Source organism: Myxocyprinus asiaticus, chromosome 25 (genome assembly GCF_019703515.2).
Source record: "Myxocyprinus asiaticus isolate MX2 ecotype Aquarium Trade chromosome 25, UBuf_Myxa_2, whole genome shotgun sequence".
Taxonomy (NCBI): domain Eukaryota; kingdom Metazoa; phylum Chordata; class Actinopteri; order Cypriniformes; family Catostomidae; genus Myxocyprinus; species Myxocyprinus asiaticus.
Genome location: NC_059368.1, coordinates 45,904,250 through 45,922,823, shown reverse-complemented (window position 1 = coordinate 45,922,823; position 18,574 = coordinate 45,904,250). Strand labels below are relative to the sequence as shown.

Genomic DNA, 18,574 nt, shown 5'->3' with positions numbered 1-18,574 from the left:
CCTGGAGTCGTGAGTCCAGGGTGTGCTGAGTGACTCCAGTCAGGTCTCCTAAGCAGCCAAATTGGCCCGGTTGCTAGTGAGGGTAGAGTCACATGGGTTAACCTCCTCGTGGTTGCTATAATGTGGTTCTCGCTCTCGGTGGGGTGTGTGGTGAGTTGTGCGTGGATGCCGCGGAGAATAGCATGACGCCTCCACACACGCTATGTCTCCGCAGTAACGCGCTCAACAAGCCACGTGATAAGATGCGCAGATTGACGTCTCAGATGCGGAGGCAACTGAGATTCGTCCTCCGCCATCCAGATTGAGGCGAGTCACTACGCCACCACGAGGACTTAGAGTGCATTGGGAATTGGGCATTCCAAATTGGGGAGAAAAGGGGAGGGGAAAAAAAAAGAATATACATAAATATGCCTAACTTTCATTTGCCGTCTGTATTGACACTGAAATCTGCAAAAATACATATATATATATATATTTTTTTTTTTTTTTTTTTTCCAGTGACAATATGTAAACTGACAAATTTACTTCAAAAGCTTTGAAATTTTATAAAGCATTTACATCTATTCACTTAGCAGACACTTTTATCCAAAGAGACTTACAATTGAGGAATGCAACAGAAGTGATTCATTCTCAAATTATTCTGAGAAGCACAAGTAGAGAGGAAGGTGATAGACAGTGACAAAAGTCACATTTTATTTTATTTATTTAATTTTTTTTTTTATAGAGGAAGACCATTATTGCATTAGTAGGATTGGTTCATGTGCTCGCAAAGGAGACACCTTAAGTGTCTTAAGGTGGCTAAAGAATCGGCTGCTCAGGTGGCAGGTTGTTTCACCAGTGAGGAACAGTTGAATTAAAGGTGCACTCAGTAATTTTTTCCCCATTAAAAAAAGTTTTACTCCTAAAGAAATGAATTGTAATTTTGAAACATATGTATAAAATCATGAGCACTCACATGAGATGAAGACTCTAGTCATATCAGTTACCATATAAAAGCTGTTTTATTCTACATGGAGAGGGTCCCCTCATGGGGGCTGCCAATTTAAAATCACATGACCAGCTGAATACTACTCAATCTCAGTAGCCGTCTTGTTATTGGACACTTTCACTCATGGATTAAAATAATCGTGGCTGATTGTGAATAGTGAATTTCTATAATGGCATTTGTAATTTAAATGATGCTGCATCCACACCACTAGGTGTCACTGTATGTCCTAGATGACACAAACAAAAAGTTACTGAGAGCACCTTTAAAGTCAGGGAAAGTGATTTTGTGCCTCTGTGAGATGGCACCTCAAGGCGCCGCTCATTCGCTGATCGCAAGCTTCTGGAGGGCGCTTGGACTTGAAGAAGTGAGTGTAGATGGGGGTTGCAGAGCCAGTGGTTTTTCTGTAAGCAAGCATCAATGCTTTGAACTTGACGCAAGCAACCATTGGCAATCGGTGCAGTTCAGGTGTGATGTGCGTCCTCTTGGGCTCATTGAAGGCCAATCATACAGCCATGTTCTGGATCAATTGCTGTATAGTTGAAGTCAGAAGTTTACATACACTTAGGTTGAAGTCATTTAAAACTCATTTTTTAACCACTCCACAGATTTCATATTAGCAAACTATAGTTTTGACAAGACGTTTAGGACATCTACTTTGTGCATGACACAAGTCATTTTTACAATAATTGTTAACAGACAGATTGTTTCACTTTTAATTGACTATATCACAATTCCAGTAGGTCAGAAGTTTACATACACTAAGTTAACTGTGCCTTTAAGCAGCTTGGAAAATTCCAGAAAATGATGTCAAGCCTAATTTAGCTTCTTATAGGCTAATTGGAGTCAATTGGAGGTGTACCTGTGGATGTATTTTAAGGCCTACCTTCAAACTCGGTGCCTCTTTGCTTGACATCATAGGAAAATCCAAAGAAATCAGCCAAGACCTCAGAAAAAAATTGTGGACCTCCACAAGTCTGGTTCATCCTTGGGAACAATTTCCAAATGTCTGAAGGTACCACGTTCATCTGTACAAACAGTAGTATGCAAGTATAAACACCATGGGACCACGCAGCCATCATACTGTTCAGGAAGGAGACGCATTCTGTCTCCTAGAGATGGACGTAGTTTGGTGCAAAAATTGCAAATCTATCCCAGAACAACAGCAAAGGACCTTGTGAAGATACTGAAGGAAACAGGTAGACAAGTATCTATATCCACAGTAAAACGAGTCCTATATCGACATAACCTGAAAGGCTGCTCAGCAAGGAAGAAGCCACTGCTCCAAAACCGCTATAAAAAAGCCAGACTACAGTTTGCAAGTGCACATGGGGACAAAGATCTTACTTTTTGGAGAAATGTCCTCTGGTCTGGTGAAACAAAAATTTAACTGTTTGGCCATAATGACCATCATTATGTTTGAAGGAAAAAGGGTGAGGCTTGCAAGCCGAAGAACACCATCCCGACCGTGAAACATGGGGGTGGCAGCATCATGTTGTGGTGGTGCTTTGCTGCAGGAGGGACTGGTGCACTTCACAAAATAGATGGCACCATGAGGAAGGAAAATGATGTGGATATAATGAAGCAACATCAAGACATCAGCCAGGAAGTTAAAGCTCGGTCGCAAATGGGTCTTCCAAATGGACAATGACCCCAAGCATACCTCCAAACTTGTGGCAAAATGGCTTAAGGACAACAAAGTCAAGGTATTGGAGTGGCCATCACAAAGCCCTGACCTCAATCCGATGGAAAATTTGTGAGCAGAACTGAAAAACGTGTGCGAGCAAGGAGGCCTACAAACCTGACTCAGTTACTCCAGTTCTGTCTGGAGGAATGGGCCAAAATTCCAGCAACTTATTGTGAGAAGCTTGTGGAAGGCTACCCAAAACGTTTGACCCAAGTTAAACAATTTAAAGGCAATGCTACCAAATACTAACAAAGTGTATGTAAACTTCTGACCCACTGGGAATGTGATGAAAGAAATAAAAAGCTGAAATAAATCATTCTCTCTACTATTATTCTGACATTTCACATTCTTAAAATAAAGTAGTGATCCTAACTGACCTAAGACAAGGAATGTTTTCTACGATTAAATGTCAGGAATTGTGAAATACTGAGTTTAAATGTATTTGGCTAAGGAGTATGTAAACTTCTGACTTCAACGGTAAATGCGGGTCCTCCTTGAAGAGCATTGCAGTAGTCCAGTCTATATATAACAAGAGCCTGGATAAGGAGTTGTTTTGTATGCTTGGATAGAAAGGGTGTGATCTTCCTAATGTTATACAGAGCAAATCTGAATAATTGGGCTGTTCTTGCGATGTGTTCTGAGAAGTTCAACTGTTTGTCAAACACAACTCCAAGATATCTGACTGTCCTGGATGGTGTAATTGTTGACAAGTCTAGTTGAATGGTCAAGTTATGATGAACTGCTGGGTTTGCTGGAACATTGAGAAGCTCTATCTTTACTAGGTTGAGTTGTAGGTTGTGTTCTTTCATTCAACGAGATGTCTACCATCAATGTCTACCATTTCTAATGGAAATCAGATGCTGAAAAATATGATGCAGTATTCCAAACATGCTTACTGTTGTGATTTCAGTACAACTTACAGAGCGCCTGTCACACCATAAAACCTCTAGTGTCATTAAACACTTCCTTGCGCTCCATAGTTTTGCCAAAAAACATCAGTCTCTTCTCTGTGTCTGAATTCAGCATCCACCCAGTGACATCATCAGGCAGCGATCCGCTCCAGTGGAAAACATGAGTGTGTGACAGGTCAGTGTGTATGTGTGTGTCTGATTAAAGTGTGTTGTGTGTGTTCACAGCCTGCGAGGGAGGAGAAAGAGGGGGAAACAGAGGTGAAGGAAACAGAGGAGAAGACAGACGGAGAGAAGACGGAGAAATTGGAGGAGAAGAAAGTAGAGGAGCAGGTGACCCCTCAGGAGACGAGCGTTCTTTCTCCACTCAAAGTGACCAAAAAGATGAAGATGGTAGTGTGTCACGTGACCTTGCTGGACGGCAGCCAGTTCTCTTGCGAGGTGGAGGTGAGACCTGTCTGTCTATCTGTCTGTGTATTTCTGTCTCTATGGTTGAACACTTTGAGGCTAGTTGCAGTAAGACACTGTGATATTACACTTTGTGTGATATGGATTAATCTGTTGATATAACTTATTTCAGGAGCTCCGTTTTTAACGACAGCATTCTCATGTTAATATCCTGTCACAAGTAACGGATAATGTACAGTCAGCCGGTTGTTATCGCAAAATAAACCCCGACAGGGTGATCAGAATCCAGACACGAAGCGGATGACAACGGGCTGACCATACATAATCAAATTATTACACAGCCACTAACCAAATAAATACATAAATTAACATAAAACATTGATTTGCATTGAAATTATGTAATTATTTGAGAATAAATCGCTGAACAGCTGAAATCCACCTCCAGTTTGCGTCAGAGTTCTGTTGGTGTTTATTTTGTAATTAATGAACGTCTGACTCCTCATTATCCAGCTTATTACAAGACTACTTGCCAAATAAATAAATGCACATGAAACATTGATTTGAAATTATTTTATTATCTTGTAGAGATCGCACAGTGATCTGAGAAGTAGTAAAGATGACTCTCAATACCCGGATGTGCGGTCTGATACGTGGATGTGCGGTTGTTACTGAGAAATATCAGACCACTAGATGGCGCCATTGACCAATCAGAATCCAGTATTCCAGAGAGCCCTGTGATTAATATCATAAATTGAATCCACTGAAGTATGAGCTACTTTTAGAAGGGACTCTGTCGTGAATTTCTCACGTTTAGACAGTTTTGGGTATTGCGTTACATGTAAGCGTTTTTAAGGAAAGAGCGTTTTCCTTAAAACAACTCAAGTTACACAGCTCCTCAAATCAAGTTACACATTGTGACTAGCGCATCAGTTTAAGTTCACCTTGTCATTCTCTTCATTGTCTGTGCAGATGTAAGTTGTAATATGACATTTATGTTGTGGATATAATGATTAATGTCACAATGTATATAGGATGTGTTTGAGTGAGGTAATTAACCCGTTAGTTAAGTGTTCTATTTTTGACAACAGTTTTAACTAAAAGCATTTGATTATCGTTATGATGCGTCTTTTGTCTCATCTTCGTTATCGTTGACAAAAAAATCCTTCGTCACGAACATTTTCATCAGTAATTTTGTTTAAGAGATTAACACTGCACATTTCACGGTCCAATTAAAATCCCAGTATATTAATCTATGATCTAATTAATCTTAATTTAGATGAATCTAATCCTGCCTCCCATTAATATGTACAGAGTATCCTGTTTCACACAGCAGTACATGATATTACAGAAGTCAAATATGTTGCAAATGCCGTTTCATGTTTGCCTTTATGGATAAGAGTCTTCGCAACAGCCTTCAAACTTGTTTCAAATGTACCCTCAGAAAATCTTCCATAGCTGTGTTTGTGTTTTTGACCCTCCCATCCTCCAGTGGCCTCTTGTTTTGTTTTGCGAGAAGGGTTTGCCGTTTCCTATAGTGAAGTGTCCAGCTGTTCTCCTAGTTGTCATTATTGACAGTAATTTAAAAGAATAGTTCACCCAAAAATGAGAATTCTCTCGTGATTTACTCACCCTCATTCCATCTCAGATGTGTATGAATGTCTTTCTTCTGCAGAACACAAATGATGATTTTTAGAAGAATATTTCAGCTCTGTAGGTCCATACAATGCAAGTGAATGGGTGCCAAATTTTAAAGCTCCAAAAAGTATATATAGCCATCATAAAAATAATCCAGTGGATTAATTAATGTCTTCTGAAGTGAAACACTAGGTGAGTGTAAGAAATAGAACAATATTTAAAACTTTTTTTACTAAAAATGTTTGCTTCCGGCCAGCTTGGTGTGTGTACGTTGACTAGGTTGGAGTTCAAACTGCCTCTCGCATGATGCAAGTGTGTAAGCCTCCTCTGCATAGATATTCATACGTAGATCCCTATTCTATAGGCATCTATGTATGATTCTATATATCTATGCTCCTCTTTTGTAACTCCACTGGAGTCATATGGATTACTAATGATGGCTATATGTGCTTTTTGGACCTTCTGAGTTCTGGTCACCATTCACTTGCATTGTATGGACCTACAGAGCTGAAATATTCTTCTAAAAATCTTCATTTGTGTTCTGCAGAAGAAAGACATTCATACACACCTTGGATGGAATGAGGGTGAGTAAATGATGAGAGAATTTTTATTTTTGGGTGAACTATTCCTTTAAGGGTTATTTCACAGGAATTCAGTTTCCTTCTCAAACCAAATTGTATTACTCTTTACTCTGATTACGCAGAATAACACTAATCGTTTTGTATGGATTGAGATGTATTTGTTGTGTTCTCCCTGACACTGGTTATTTTTAGTCCGAATATGCAGGAAGAAATCTGACACACACAGCATCAGCCCAACAGAACTCATTATCTCTGATGATTGTGACATCATCCTAATTGGGTTTCTGTTGTGATCTGCCACATATTTAGAACTAATTTCAGTTGTGACTGTTTTCAGTTTTAGATGACCTAATGTGTTGTTGTTCCTCCTGCTTCTCAGTCTGAATCAATGCTGTCACTCTATGGCTTTTGATTGGTTCAGTACTGCAGTGTTAATCTCATTAATAAAATTACTGATGTAAATGTGCAGGCAGCGTGCTGACAGAGACTTAAATGCAGGGTGATGACCTGTGACCTCGCAGTGATTTGGAGGGTGTGTTAAGTGTTTTTTTGGGGGGGGGTTCTCAAGGGAAAGATTAGCGTGGGTCTGTCCACCTCCTGCCGATTAAACCCCGCCGTCTGCTGCCGCTGCTGGGCTCCGGACACGTGGACAGCACACACACACACATAACAGTCATCGATGTAGAACCTTTAGCTGATACTGATAATTATTTGTCAATTGTCAAATTTGTCAGTTATTTATGGGCCAATAACAGATATGATGGTCATTGTTATAAATCCATACTATTTCTTTGTTTATTTAGTATGAAGTATTCACATAAAATTTATTTAAAGAGCACCTATTATGGTTTTAAACGTGCCTGATTTTGTTTTAAAGGTCTCATACAATAGATTTACATGCATTCAAGGTCAGAAAACACTTTAATTTGCTCATAATTTAAATTGCAGCATTACCTTTTTTTCCCAGTGTCAAAAACGACTCGTTCAATGATCCGTTCTTAAGGATTCATTCTAAACGGTCTACCGCTTAGTGTAGTGTTTGAGGGCGGGTCAAAGCTGTTTGTGAGCATTGAATGAAGACCAGAGGCTGGTTTTTTGTTACCAAATTACATAGGTTAGTACAGGAAGTAAGTCTGGAATTACTAACGACTCGTTTCAGGTGTTCAGAATCGGTTCTTTCTTTTGGGAGTCAATAACTCCATTTGTCGTGCTCTTTGAGTTTTGAAACTTTGCTGACTTTTTTACATTCACAAACAGCTATATAACACACTACATGAAAGGTAATATTTGAAAAACCATAATAGGTGCTCTTTAAAGGAATAGTTCTTTCATAAAATGTACTAATTTATAGGGCTGCACTTATATGGAATTTCTGGGCCGATACGATAACCGATAAGGTCATTGTGGCTGATAACGATAAATTATATTTAAAACAAATGTTTTAATTTTTAATCCTTTAACCTGGAACTGCTTGCTAATTATTCATTTTAAAATAGATGTCATTTAAAAGCTTTGAATTTGGACTGCCAATTAAGGATTGACAGATGTAACGAACCATAAATGTGCCTGTATTACAGATGTATGCTGATTTGAATGAGAAATAAATGACATTACACTTGCATAAATTGTATGGTGCCCATTTATGTGAGTGTTTATGGTAATCCTGATGAAGCGCTCACAGAGAGAGAATAAAGAACTTCTAACAGCTGTAAAAATGGGACGATAAACAGCATGTAACATGAACATTAACCAACAAAACACACAATACAAACCCTAATCTCTACTGTAAAATATTTACAGTATTCTTAAAGTCAGACTGCGAGTGCAGCGGTGATTTGTGCTCATGCTTGTCTCATTCACAAATGCTTGTTACAGTGCTCATCTGTGACAGTTCCACTGTATAATTTATTAAACAAACACAATCATAATGGAAATTGGTAACATTGTACAGATCGAATAGTCATAATGTTAGATAAGTCTGAACTCATAAAATGCGACAAGCACATTTGTTTTACTCACAAACTAGTGTTTTTAGTCATCTCAAGTCACTCTGTGAGAATTATTTCAATATAAATGTACCGTGTTAGGTTGTGTTTGGATGCTGTGCTGTAAGTAACGGTGTGCTATTTCCCACATTCTGTTTGTTTCATGATGTACTAAGCCAAAATGATTGCCCTCAAGTAACATACATACATGTTTTTGTCGTGTTTTCGTTTATTGCCTCATGAAACATAAACAGAATATGGGAAATGATATGTCATTACTTACAGCAGATGATCCTGCATTAAAAGTAGCCCCAAAACAACGTAACAAAGTGCAGATATGTTGAAATAATCCTCACAGAGCGACATGAGCTTGTCTTTGACTCACACAGAGACGTTGTGTGTGTGTATGCATGCACATTGTTGCTTGAGACTGCCTGAGCCCCTCCTTGTAGAGAGAGTCAGAGATTCTCAGCTGCATGCAAATAAATCATAACAAATTAGCCATATTTCCATTATCGGCACGATAATATTTAGATTTTATATGTCGTTACTCACCCTCCTGTCATCCCAAACACATATGACGTTTTTGTCTGCAGAACACGAAATAAGACATTTTAAAGAATGTCTCGGTCCCTCTTTTTAAAACAATGGCAGTGGAATTGCAATTAGTCCATGTGACTGGTCATGATCTTTATTCATTAAAAATCCTGACGTCCATTGTTTGTAAGAGAAGCTTGTTTGCTTAAACCTCTTGCATTCACATTAGTGGTTGAGCGATATGGGTTTTTCAATGGCCGATACTGATATCTAGAGGGCAGGATGCTGATTGAAATGCTGATAAACTTAATACTATTTAACAACATCAAATCAGATGTACACAAAATTTCTAAAGTGAATCAAACACTTATGCAATGTTTATTCAAATTTGTATAAAATTGGAAAGAAAAAACTTGGAAACAGAAAGTGTTGACTATCCATTGAGAAATCTATTGGGATATTTTTGAACCGATCCAAGGGAAAGACACTTCTGTTAATCAGTCAAACGAACACGGTTATTTTATTAGCCGATGCCAATAATCACAAAATGGGCAAATATCAGCCGATTATTTGGCCAGGGCTGCGTTTCCCAAAAGCATCGTAAGCTTAAGTTGATAATAGAGACCATTGGCGACAATGGTTTCTTCGATCTACTTGGGCTTACGATGCTTTTGGGAAACACAGCCCTGGCCGATATATCGGTCTATCACTAACTTGCATGTTCATAATAGAACTTGTTTCTGCTACAGCCAGAAACGGAGCGCTCTACAGGGCAAGTTCTCGCAAATCAGTGTGAACGAGCTTCTCTCGTACTTATGAACCCGCAACAAGATTTTCACTCAATAATGACTTAAGTGTTTTGTTGTTTCTTGCTTGAAATTATAGCATTACTACCCACTGCCAATTACAATCACTTTTGGATGAACTATTCCTTTAATATCTATTTCCAGAATCAGCCTAATTAAAAAAACCAAAAAAAAAACCATTGTATCGTACATCCCATCAACACATCTTGATACGTTGATGTCTGCTCTATAAGCATTTTCATAATGTTACATCACCAAATTAATATTAATGAGCCAAGCTAAATATTTATAATGCACCCCAGAGTTTTAAAGGTAGGAAATTACGACTGAAATATATTGCTATTCAATAATAAGTTTAATTTTCACTACTACTACTACTACTAATATTAATAGTAAAGACAACAACAGTAATAATAATTAAATTGTTAAATGATAAAAATTCAGTTTATTAAACTATTATTATTTTGTTTAATTTATAATAATAATAATCAAATCTTTAATTTAAAAGATATTACATTATATTAAATCAAATTTTTATCATTTTATCATTTGATATTTAATACAAATGTTTTTTACAATTTAATAATAATGATGATTATTATTCTTTTTATAGGAAGTAGTAATAGTAGTACAAATTACATTTAATTTTAAGCTCACTAGGTTGACTGCATCTCTAAACGTAATGACGTGAAGTAGTGGCTGAATGTTCATAATCCTTATTATATGGCTACTTATCAAACACATAAATAAATGGAGATTAAATATTGATCAGAGTTCAATTGATTTTAATATTTTAGATCAAAAAGATACTGCAGAGTGCTACAAGAGGCATTAAAGAGGCAAGAAATCGCATGTGTGAGACAACGGGCAATTATATACAGTCTTCATACAGAAATATATGATATAAAATTTCCCTTAAACTTGTTCTTTTCACTGAGCTTGTCACCATGCATTATGGGATTGCTTTATTTCCATACAACACATGAGATGCAACCTCACATTTTGGCCTAAATAAGGTATTTTAGAAGGCAAGATTATGTACCGCCTACAGTACAAACTCTCTAAAAGTGCTGTCTAGATGAGCAACTCACTAGGTTGCATCCATGTTTAACTGTGTGAGATAACTGTGTATAACTACAGTTTCATTGAGGTCAAACAAGTGACGAGAAGTATTCGTGTTGTTTTGATATGATGTTAGCGGAGAGAGGCCTGGGTTCTAATTACTGGACGCTCTGTGATGTTTGAACAGGGTCGTCTTTGTTCCCGCCACCGGAAAGTGCTGAGGCATCACTAACCGCTATTGTCCTGATGTATTCATGCAGGAGACAGTGACATGTTTACTCAGATGAGCGGTGGCTGTCTCCGTGTCGCCCTGCCGCGTAAGCCGCAAGATAAAACAAAGCATTCCAGACGTGATTTTCATTGGACGGAGGGGACAATGAAGTCTCTCATGAACACAGAACATCCTCTTCCTTGAGAACGGTGAACAAAACTACACAGTGACCACACTTACAATGGAAGTCAATGGGGTCAATTTTTGGAGGGTTTAAAGACAGAAATGTGAAGATTATAATTTTATAAAAGTACTTATATTAATTCTTCTGTTAAAACTCTTGTATTATTTGAGCTGTAAAGTTTAAATCATCTTTTTAGGGTTTATGGCTAATAAAATCATGTTAACACACATATTGTTTACGTCTTGTGTCTATACTTTTGAAACAGTGAGTATTTTAATGTTTACAGATTATTGACCCCATTGACTTCCATTGTAACACACATTTGTGCTGTTTTAAAGAAAAGGAGGGACGAGTATTCCTTACAGAAATCAGTGCTTGAAGTTTTTAACGGCAGTATCAGTTATTCTAGTATTCATTCAGAAATGGAAACTAAACTTGAACATGTACATAAAACTACTTCAATTACTGGTCTGTTCTATTTGATTATAGTGCATTAATACTTTTTTAAAACTACTAAAGTTATTCAGCCAGGAGCAGTGTGTTTTCCTGTTTTCTTCTTATTGGTTGATTAATAACAGCAACATACTAGACAGTAGCAGGTCTATTAGATGAAATGAACACTTAATGTTTGATATTTTGATAGTGATATTTTTTTTGTCCCGCTGTTTACATTAACTTTAGACAGATTAATTGATTACATAAATACCTCAACAAGACGTGTATTTTTTTGTCTCTCTTGGGTGCGTATCTGCATTACCGCATCTCCACAAGCGCTCTCAGATCCCAAACACACTAAGCGCACACACACGAGCCACCTGTCAGTCAATCAAACAGTGTACGTTGGCTGAAATTAGGAAATAAAAAGTCCATCTTTAAATTCTTGTTATGTGTGTTTCTCTCTCTGCTCTGTTTTCATTTGGTGATCGTCTTGCAGTTGACATTATGAGTTATAATCATATCTGGGCCATTCAAAAGAAGATTGGGATTAATCGAAAAATCTTTAGTTTTTTTACTAGCACAAACGTTAAATTGGAGTTCAGTTGTTAGTCTTGTAAATCAAACTTCTGTTGTTGTTTATGCCTTTACACATCTGTCAGTTTTCCAGTTCAGCTCATGTCATGCCAATTATTTGCATTTTGTAGGTTCTATGGCTGTTTATGATAATGTTAACATTTCAGCATTTGAATTAAGGTCATTTACTTCTGTGTGACACTGTTTTGCTCAGCTTTGGGTCCTGAATCAAAAGCAGTTGAGAACCGCTGGTCTAGTCCTGACCGAATTATTGATTCCTCGGTTAACAAAAAATCATGTCTCTCTTTGAGCCTCTTTCTGGAGAGAGAGAGAAAGTGGATAGATGGCCTTCACAAATGCTCGGCCAATCACAGCGCACATACCTTCAACCAATCACAGCGCGGTGACCTATATAACAGCAGACCACATATGGCGTTCTTTTTTAATGCCGTAAATGGCGAGTTTATGGAGAGAAAGCTGGTCCTTTCCTTTGAAATGTTGCATGTGCATTACTAAACATAAAAGCATCCGAGTTCTTTGAATAACATGACCATCATGAGTACAAGATGCTAGAGAGATTCTGTCTCTTTCTCTCTGGTTGATGATAAATCTGTCAGGCTGTGTTCCCCTGAGGATGTGTGTGACAGTAATGCTTTAGGACAGTGTCACGTTCAGAATGATTGACCCTGTGAAAACCCTCAAACATTCTGACAACATCAGATCATTCAAAAATGAAATCAGCTGCATTATTGTTCAGACTGCAGTTAAGAGCTCTCTTTCTTTCACTCTCACACTCTTTTCTTTTGTCTTTTCACTTTCATTTACCTTTTCTCCTTTTGTTTTGGGTTTATTTCATTCATGTTTCCTTCCTCTTTTCATTCTTTCATTTTTGTTTTTTTTCGTTTTTTTTTTCATTCACCTATTCTTTGCTGCTTCTGTTCGTTCTTTTGTTTATTCATTTGTTGGTTTTAGTTTTTCCTTTCTTTTTGATCTTTCTCTCTGTCTCAGTCTGAGCATGTGTTGTGTCTGTTAATACATAGTAGTTTTTTGCTCCTGATGAAATGCCAGTTCACATTTGTATTAATCGTGTAGTTTCAGCTGTAAAATATGATTGGATGAGCCGTGGTTGAAGCTGTTACCTGATGTATACACAAACACACACCTGTGAATGTACATCATTTAAATACTGTAGATGCTACAAACCATTAAAGTGAACTAATCAACTATTAAACAGCATAATAATTGTTCATGATTAATATTAATTATACATGCATCATTTAATGACAATTAGAGGCTTTTTGAATAAAGGTGTTGGTACTATTTTAAATGAACTCCTCTAGACATGCAAATGTGTGCCTAACAGCATCTCTTAACGGTGGTTAAATCGCTGTCGTACATGACGCGTTATTAAAAACGGCTAGTTGTGGTCCTAGATGCTGATTGGTCAATAGAGCATTCCAGCCTTTTTAAAATACACAAAGTAATTGCTATGATGTGAAACTAATTCTAATTCTCTTAATTCTTACACTTAATTGTAACACTGTTTTGCAAACGTTCATGATGCTAACAGTCATAATGTGCACTGAGGTGGATATCAGAGCTATATTCCGTTTTTGTCTTCTGGTTCTTGGGTTCATTTGTGGCCATTTGTTTTGCTCTGAGCCATTGTGCCAACACCTATTTACTTACCATGAGGACACGTCTCCAGTGTCCACCGCTTGAGGATCTGTCTCCACCTGTGGGGTTTCTTTAGCTGCTGTCAACACATGCAAAACAGAAAGCATCGTCCGATCTGAATTTGTTGTCAGATATTCAACACAAGATTTGCAGATGCAGTACCAGTCAAAGGTTTTGTCACTTGTGACCTAATTTGTTTAGCATAATCTTGAAAAATTAAAAGACCTTTTAGCTAAAAGCTTATGCTTAAAGGGATAGTTCACCCAAAAATGAAAATTCTCTCATCATTTACTCACCCTCATGCCATCCCAGATGTGTATGACTTTCTTTCTTCTGCAGAACACAAATGAAGATTTTTAGAAGAATATTTCAGCTCTGTTGTAATCAATATTATGACACAAATGCTATTGATTGGGCTGAACATGTATTGAACCCTGAATATTCCTTTAAAGTTGAAGTGTGCAATTTCTGTGCATCTGATTGAACAAATAGATGGTTCTGCCCCAAACTGAAACCATCGGTTGAGTTAATGGTGCTGTCAGGCTGGTCGGGATACTCGAACAAACAGCAATGTTTTAATAGCACCGAAGTGTTACATATCTTTCAGGGTAGTCAGCCTACTAATGGTTGACTCTGCTTTAAAAAAAATAACATCACATTGGTTAGAAGTCACTGGCATAGTTGTGTTCATGCTATTTTAGCAAAAACAACCTGCATTAAAGTTAAAAAAAAAAAAAAGGGTAGAAAATGGTCATGAGAAACTAAATCATGTGTTATAAGTAAACCAAGAATATGACCCTTATAAACACACTTGTTTACCAGTCTTGCATTGCAGTCTTAATAGATGTGATGGAAAAATGCAGCACTTTCCTTTGTCTATAAATGTTCCTCTTCCAGTTCCAATGAGACCGTGAGTAATGCTGGAAGAACGTTGTTTATTGTGTCTGGAGAACACCATTATGAGAAATATAGAGAGACTGTTTAGTTCAGTGCGGCCCTCTCATTCTACAAGAGTAACACACACACACACACACACACACACACACACACACACTCACACTTACTATTCTTGAGTCCAGAATGTGGGGAACGTCTCAAACATGCCCATTATGACCCAGCGCCTGTGTGTGGAATCTTCATACAGACTCTTGAGACTCCGTCCAGTCACTATTCAGACTGAAACGGCCAACATCAGCACTGAACACGAGCCGTGACATGACATTTCCAGCGTCAAGTAGTTTTCTGTCCTCAAATCAGTGTCTGTTGATAATTTATGTAATGCTGGAGCAACCTAGTGCTAAACAACCTAATGGAAACAATGCAGGTGACAGCAAAGTCTTGTACAGCAAAAAAAATCAAAATATTGTAAAAACCATTATCCCAACATTTCCATTAAAATATGTGGATGGAAACCCAGCTAATGATACTGCTGGTTAGCACAAAAACTCAGATTAACATGAAAGAGATGTGTTTTATTACTTGATACTTCAGTATATCACATCCACATCTGTAACTGATGAAGATGTTTCGAGTTCAAGACAATTGAATTCTACGAGACAGCTGTTAGCGTACTTCATCGAGCCCTAGAGTGTTACATGGATTTATGTGTCATGTATCATCTTTCCTCTTCCTCCAGAAACGGGCAAAAGGCCAGTACCTGTTCTTTGAAGTGTGCGAGCACCTGAATCTCTTGGAGAAAGATTACTTCGGCCTGAGCTTTAAAGACAACGCCGACCAGAGGGTGAGTTTAAACTCTCACTGAACAATACTTCAATCACTCACCTTAACATGGCATGGACAAGTCTCTGGATCTCACATCTAGAAGCACCATCAAACTACCATCACAGAAGACGAGGGGCAGAAGTTCTAGGGAAAAATTTTTTTCAGTGTTTTCAGGCCAGAAGCGTACTCTGTGCAACAGTGCATACATGTTCTGACTACGGCTGTCAATCGATTCAAATATTTGATCTCATCATTTTTGTATTTTAAAGAATTCAGTTGATTTTTAAGGGGGGAAAAAGTGTTTTTATTGAAATCTGCAATTTGTGTGAATGGCACTTGTTTTGGAATTTATGTGTGTGTGATTCTGAGGTAGATTTCTGCTACAGTGCTTATAGGGGAAAAGGAATATTCACAAAGGAATATTTCTTAAGAGTGCCCCAGTGCACACTTTTTCAGCTGCCTTTATTCTGGAGGTATTTTTCCCATTTTTTTTTTTCCTTCATAAAAGAAGTTGTAAGCCATCAACTAAACCTTCTGGCTCCAAAAAGACAAAGATACAAGACTATGTACTTAACGTCTTTAATGAGGGAATGAACTACAATCCCATGAAGCATTGCAAATGAGGTAATGGAATTAATAACGATGGAAAATATAAAACAGTTGATATTTAAAGTTGTTGATTTGAAGTATAGAAACAATATATTTAAATTGTATTGCAAAATATTCAGATATAAACAAATATATAAGTAATCTGAGAGTATAGAAAGAGCGACTCGATTGCCTCATTCACAGAACATCATGGGAGTGGGTGGAGCTGCAGAGTCTTTTTTTTTTTGGCATCAGGAACATGGGAAATGTAGTTATAACAAATGTAGCGATTTTTTTTTTTATTTGTTTTTTTTTTTTTTTTTTTACATTTGTTTAAAAAAGTTGAAATCATGTGGACTGATGACTTCAACAGAAAAACCATCAATGAACAACCTCTGAGCTTACGGTAGGTATTTCTTTGATTGGTTATAAGCAGGGTTGGGTTTAATGTGATAAAGTAATTAGTTACTATAATCTAATTACTTTTCAGTAAAAAATAATTATTGTAATCAGATTACAGTTACTATTTTCAGTTAACTGAATTACTTGTGTTACTAAGTATGTGAAATAATTACATAAGTTTTTCAGGAATTAATCTGATTACAATTTAAGCCAAGTAATTTGTAGTGTAACTTGCCCAACACTGTTTAAGTAAACATAATCTATTCCCCTTTGCAAAAAAAATAATGGGATTTTTACTTCCAGAACCAGACTGTTGCATTCTGTTTATTAAATGTATTTATTTATTTTAAGTCAAATTGAATAAACGTGTTAACTGCATTAAAAAAGTAATGCTGTTAAACGATAAATCTCATGTGTTATATTAATTTTGACAGCCCTAGTTCTGAGACATTATGAAATGTAAGGACACATGAGATCAAGTTTGTGTAGCTAGAAGTCTGCATTCATGCACTTGCATCGAGGCAATCTCTCTGTTATACATTTGAAAAGCCCAATATTTAAACATGAGCTGATTGCTTCAGGATGTTTTAGCCTGTAGGTCCTAGATTCCCTCCATAACATTTGACATTGACCAAATTCAGTGTAAATGTTGTTCACTCTCGCAAACGCACCAGCTATTAGTTACATTGATTTCTTGCTGCTATTGATTTGTTGTGATCTAGTGACAATGTGACAATTCTGCTCACAAAAAACAGCAGCAGATCAATCCTTTAATTGGTGTTGGCATCAAAGCATGAAGTTAAATGTTTTTTTTCTCTGTGCCATGATTGGTTGATCGTTAGAGATGCATCATTGGATATTAGATGTGCAATTTTCAGGTGTGTTGTTTTGTAGTTCTGTTGGGTGTAGTGTATTTGTGAGGCACTCCATAGACCCATTGAGAGGAAACGGTTTGTGTGAGAGAGATGCTGGGATCTTTTCTGTCCCTAAGCAGATGCATGTTGGCATGTTTTTAAAGTGATTGATCTGTGCTGTTATAAATCACTAATTTATAACCAACAATGCAACCAATGTCCACAGCTGTTAAGCATCACAGAGGCCACGTACACATTGAAGCGTTTCAGGAGTGACAACTGCATTTAAATTTGAGAGTGAATCCATGAATTCAGGGGTGCACATTATGTTGATCTCGCTGCTTGTGAGGTTTGTTGAGGCATGCTGACTGCCCCCTGCTGACATGCCTCAGAAAAACACAAACTTACTTTGTTTTACATAATTAATCACACTAAATGTATGCATTAAATTGACAGCTGTAGTCTAAAGTGAACGTAAACAGCAGATTTGTGAAAAAATATGTGAATTTGAGTGTAAATGCTGCCTAATAGACCTGCCGCTGTCTGATATGTTGGTAATATTAATCAAACAACAGTAACAAGATATCGAGAACACAGCTCACTGCTCGTAGCTGAAGTACTTTAGTAGCTTTTAAAGGTATTATAATCATACAATGAAAAACAGTCATTTAAGTTGTTTTATGAACGTTACATTTCTTTTGTCAATTTCTGAATGTTTACTTGAATACTTGATGTTTTCCTCATTTGAATTTATTTGTTCTATAGCTGCTAATTATTTTCATTGATCTTATCTTATTAATGACACTTGTCTAAAATGATTACTTGAAGTCTAAATAATACTTATGAAATTAACAAATTAGTAATAGTTTTTATGATATTAAAACTGGAATTGAGAATCATCAAATTTCACTGGTATTGGTACCAACTTGCAATGTACACTGATGAGCTAAAACATAATGACCACTCACAGGTGAAGCGAATAAGGTTGATCATCACCTAACAAGGCCACATGTCAAGGTCTGGGTAGATTAGATGGTAAGTGAACAATCAATTCTCGTAGTCAACATGTTGAATTCAGGTGAAATGGGCAGGAGTAAAGACCTGAGTGACTTTGACAAGGGACAAATGGTTATGGCCAGACGACTGGGTCAGAGCATCTTTAAAACAGCAAGGCTTTTGGGGTGCTCCCGGTCAGCAGTGTTGAGTACCTACCGACAGTGGTCCGAGGAGGGACAGACCTCAAACCGGTGGCACAAGGCTCATCGATGCACAAGGGTAATAAATGCTATTCCCTCTGGTCCGATCCAACAGAAGATCTACTGTGGCACAAG

At 37.3% G+C, this 18,574-nt stretch overlaps 1 protein-coding gene across 5 annotated transcripts in view; it reads left to right on the top strand.

Moving 5' to 3' along the window:
• Positions 1-18,574, top strand: part of LOC127416154 (protein 4.1-like) — a 199,192-nt gene that overhangs the window by 97,215 nt on the left and 83,403 nt on the right. For all 5 annotated transcript variants that reach the window (XM_051655326.1, XM_051655327.1, XM_051655328.1 and 2 more), the window contains exons 4-5: positions 3,809-4,027; positions 15,314-15,418. In XM_051655326.1, coding sequence (XP_051511286.1) covers positions 3,809-4,027; positions 15,314-15,418 — 324 coding nt within the window. The remainder of the gene's footprint in view (positions 1-3,808; positions 4,028-15,313; positions 15,419-18,574) is intronic.